General features: G+C 28.7%; 1 protein-coding gene across 1 annotated transcript; it reads right to left on the reverse strand.

Moving 5' to 3' along the window:
* Positions 1 to 1,987: 1,987 nt before the first annotated feature.
* PCYB_081030 (VIR-like CYIR protein) lies at positions 1,988 to 3,883 on the reverse strand (the record flags this gene model as incomplete). Its single annotated transcript, XM_004221842.1, has 2 exons — positions 3,667 to 3,883; positions 1,988 to 3,512 (listed from the first exon to the last, which is right to left on the reverse strand). Coding segments are annotated over exons 1-2 (1,552 nt in total), but the record flags the coding sequence as incomplete, so codon positions are not given.
* Between the last annotated feature and the right edge of the window lie 861 nt (positions 3,884 to 4,744).

Raw genomic sequence — 4,744 nt, forward strand, 5'->3', positions numbered from 1 at the left:
TTATGCGATACAGAATATTGCTAATAAATAAATAAACAAAAATATGTAAATGTTAAATAATTTTAAGAAGAATTCGTAGATTTTTATTTATTGTCATATCATAGGTTATAATAACATTTAATATTAACAAATTTTAAATTTAAAAAGAATATTTCCCCTATCCCTTAACACACGACGTAAAGCGGTGGCTATATAATATGTATAGTATATATTAATATGAATTCACTGTTTTTCTACATATTTCCGATAATTTTTATTAAAAGGTGCCTAAATGAAGCTTCCTTTTTATTAAGGCAATAGCGTAACTATGAATGATATAGTACGCCGTGCTAACACACTTTTCACTTTTAAAAAAACATCTACAAAAAAGGAAGCTATTTATTGTCATTTTATAATTTTATCTAATTGATAACCTCTTTAATAAGAATAGTATGTATCCAAAATACACAACTTAATTATTGCGGAACATTCGTATATTTCACCGAAGGATAGACCAACCCTTCATCGTCATTTCAGAAACTAGAGAAAATACGAACAGTGTAAACATTTTAAAATTTTAATATATACTGCATAATTTTTATGAGCGTCTTTTCAATTATATTTTTTTAATATTTTCTACATATTTTTCATAATTCAACTTTTCGGTTCTACTGCTTTTAGTATTAACATAATTTTTAAAGTAGTCATGAACATCTTTCTCAACTTTCCATTCAGAAAATTCGCCTTGAAAATATAATATACAGTGGTTCCTTTTTAACATTTTATTATTAATGTTATTCATTACACCTATAGGGTTGCCATAAATACTTCATTATAACTGAAATTGGAATATGTAGAAACCGCTTTTCTTAATTTATAATGTGCCAAACGCTGTAAGTAAAAACAGCTTTATATACACACATAGCTACCACTTATAGTGGCTAATTATTTTAATTTTTTTCACATAAAGCTTAATATTCTTAAATGTTCAAAATAATTTTTGTTTTAAAAATGTATACAATACAATTTTGAGCATTGAATTACATACAAAATTGGTATTATCGCTAATACATCAAATATTGTTGATTAAATTAGACAAACAAAAAGATTATTACTAATTATAATAGCGTAATTTTTAAACAATGTCAAAATAATAAACTAAAAAAAAATGCTAATAAAATATAGCTAAACAAATAATACAAATCAAAAGTTTTAATTATAAAAAATGAAATATAGAGAGATGTGCGCAAAAGGGTCGTAAAAACAATTGCTTTATTATTTATTCAGATAGAAATATTCAAACATATTGTCTTATGTGACCTTGCAAATTAAGTAGTACTCTCTAATATATTTCTACACATATCTTTTTTTAAACAATATTTATATAATGCATAGCACAGGGGGGACGCTCTTATCATATATCATTCCTTATTTTTCATTTTTACAAAATTTATGGAAATATAAGAGCACATAATTGAGGTATGTAGCACACTGCTACTAAAGCAGTTTTTCTCATATATACCCAAACTATAATTCTAAAATTTTTAAATAATTAATTCACTCTAGATTTGTCTATATTGTGTGTCACATTTTGCCAATAATAATTAATGTGACATATTGCACATTCTAGATAACCGCCTTAAGGATTAGAACAAACATGTACATTTTCGAAGCACCGCAGTTAACGTTAACTTGTTTATATCTCCCATTTCATTATCTCCATTTTTTATTAAAAATAGATACTCGAACTATGTTGGTACTTTCCCCCCACACACGTGCTCGCTCCAAACAGTTTCATGTTAAAAACATCTAATTAGTAGTAAGAGTCTTGATCAGGGTGATAATTCAAATATAATCGATCCGTTTCAGAATCTAAAAACGTTTCCTCAGAATCATACATTGCTAACTCTTTTTCATACTCTTCGTAGTAATTATGCTCAAATATTTTTCCCTTTTCCGTTTTCTTTTGCGATAATTTGATTCTAATCGAGAAGACTAATACAAAAACGAAAATAAAAGGTGTAAAAATGTAGTAAAATGGTAAATATGGAGATAAAATAAAAATAAATTATAGCTGCGAACACAATATTCATATTTCTAAAAATCGAATGTGCAGTTACCCTGTTGTAGTAGAAAAGGAAGCAAATTGTTCCAAGCACTGCGACAGCCATGATTATTTTATGAAAAAAGTTTGAGTCTATCGCTTCATGTGTAGTTCCTACAGCATTAGGGGTGTCAGCAATGGTCAAAGGTACTTCACTTCTTGCAAGCTCTGGATTATAAAATTTTGCTACATGAACGCCCTGTTCAGCGCCATCTATTGGTAGAGAACTCAAAGGTGCTTCATCATGCAAGGTGCCTATCGTTTCACTTACTTCCGGTCGATGTATTTCCGGCTCAGGTTTTGCAGGTGCAGGTGCCGCTTTAGTGGGTTCTGGTACCTCTTTACCAGTTGTTACCTTATTATCAGTTCCTATTGCCTTGGGAGCAGGCGCTGATTTAAGAGGGGACTCAGCTGTTTCCCCAACCTTTCCTTTAGCTGGTGGTACGGGTTCCTTCGGTGCCTTTTGGCCTTGGCCGTCTAAATGAGCTGATTTTTTTGGAGGACTAGAAAATACATAGCCCCAAAAGTTAAATGGATTGAATGAAGAGGAAGATCCATGTGCTGATTCGGGTTTTTTTACCTGCACTGATACATCACTGGGTGCAGTTCCCGCTGTACTATTTGTTTGTTGAAGTGATCCTTGATCTTTACCTGCTAATCCACCTGCTGCAGGATTTTCAGAATCAGCACTTAATTTTTCACTTTTTGAATGTGAACCATCACCTCCACCAGGTGTACTAAGCCCTTGTCCTTTAGAATGTACTGCTGTAACTGTCTCCTTTATTTTAGCATCTACTGCTTGGGCCTTAGCTGTTTCTAGTAAAGGTAAGAGATTTTTCGGGTTGAACTGCTCACTTTCTCTTTCAAAAAAGTTTTTACAATCATAATAATAATAATTCACACCACTACAATCCTTGTAATATTTATCATACAGATTTTTAATGTAGGGTACGTACTTATGATATACATCGTATTTATCCTTAGAGCTAGCATTATTTTTAATGGTTGTATAATTTTTGAAATAATGTTTCAAATTAGCCTTTTCTAAAATTTCTTCAAATTCATCGTAATCATTGTAAACAAAATAATATTGACAAGTATTTTTACCGTGTTTTTTACTAATGATAGTTTGAACCTTCAAGAAATCCTCCATAACATCCTTTGCAAGGGCATCGTTCTTTTTTGATCCAATCAATTTCCACATTTGATAAAATATCCAATATTTGTAATTATCACATGTATTGTTATGATCTGTTACATCTTTTATGCCATATACATGTTGCAAATTTTTTGCAACTTTATTACAGAGTTCATTACTAATCTTTTTGCAGGTAATGTTTAACGTTTTACACTCATCATTTATCTCACTCGGTTTGCTCACATTATCACTTAGCTCTTTATACAAAGGTGAATCTTCCAAAACTTTACCCTGTCACATAAGCAAAAAAAAAAAAAAAAAACAATTATATGACAGATTAAACGATTTTTTTTGAATGCATAAACTTTACATTGTAATCTTTCCCAGATAAAATGTTCAGGCAATATAATATGGTTAATATGTATATTATAAAAAATTAATTTACCCACAGTTCTCCAGTAAAGTCTCCCATTTTGTTTTCATATATGCTAACTGTGATATGTAAGAAAGGTTCATTCTATGTACACAAGTACATATATAATAAACTTATATATCCTAGTGATATGTTAATATACCCCCATGTTAATTTTAGACAAAACAAAGATATATTCTTATGTACTCTTTTAAATGTAGTACAAAGTGAAATAAATACTTTTAATTTCGAAAAATTAATCAAAAGCATAATTTAGACCATCTAATCAAAATATAAAGCTATAAGGGAACAATAAAATTTTACAAAATATGCATTCGTAGGCAACGTATATTCCATCAATAGCAAAGCATATATATAATTCTCTCCCTTTTTGAAAAAAAACTGTAAAATCAGCACAGAAATGTTTATTTAAAATATCTATGTAGTTTTTAAATTTTTTCGTTTAGGATGATACTTCATTTGAAAAAAATTATAAATATCTCAGTATATAAGAAGTAACGCCTTATCAAAGTTCGAAGTGTTTATAATATTATTTTCTTCTCCAGTATACTACTATTTTCTAGGCACTAAAAAAGGTATATATCATTGTGGTATCAATCTTTGCCTAAACACCTGTTATAAAAATTAAACAAAAAATAAAAATAAAAGAGAAATATCTTTATTTATTTGTAAAAACTATATACAAAGAATAAACGATATTTTATATAGAGCCATTTTCATTTATCGCAAAAAATTTAATCTACTTAAATTTTAATCAAACATATGCACGACATCACTCCTTCCTTAATAACTTTTCGGAAAAATTAATTCACATGCATTGTTCTTTCTTAAAGTCTCCTCGCGTCATTTAAGGCATAAATTTTTTATATTTATTTATTTAAATTTGTAAAACTGTATATAATTGCTATTTCTAGAAAAGGAATACTTAGAATTAAAAATATTTTTAGTTTATTATAAAAACCTAGAAATAAAAGGATGCTTTTCTGTAGCTAGCAAAATTTTATTTATTACCGAAATAATGAGTCAATACTATACAAGTATGACATACTTTAGCATATTCTACAAACAACCTTGTGATATATTTTCCTAC

Source organism: Plasmodium cynomolgi, chromosome 8, assembly GCF_000321355.1.
Source record: "Plasmodium cynomolgi strain B DNA, chromosome 8, whole genome shotgun sequence".
Lineage (NCBI taxonomy): Eukaryota > Apicomplexa > Aconoidasida > Haemosporida > Plasmodiidae > Plasmodium > Plasmodium cynomolgi.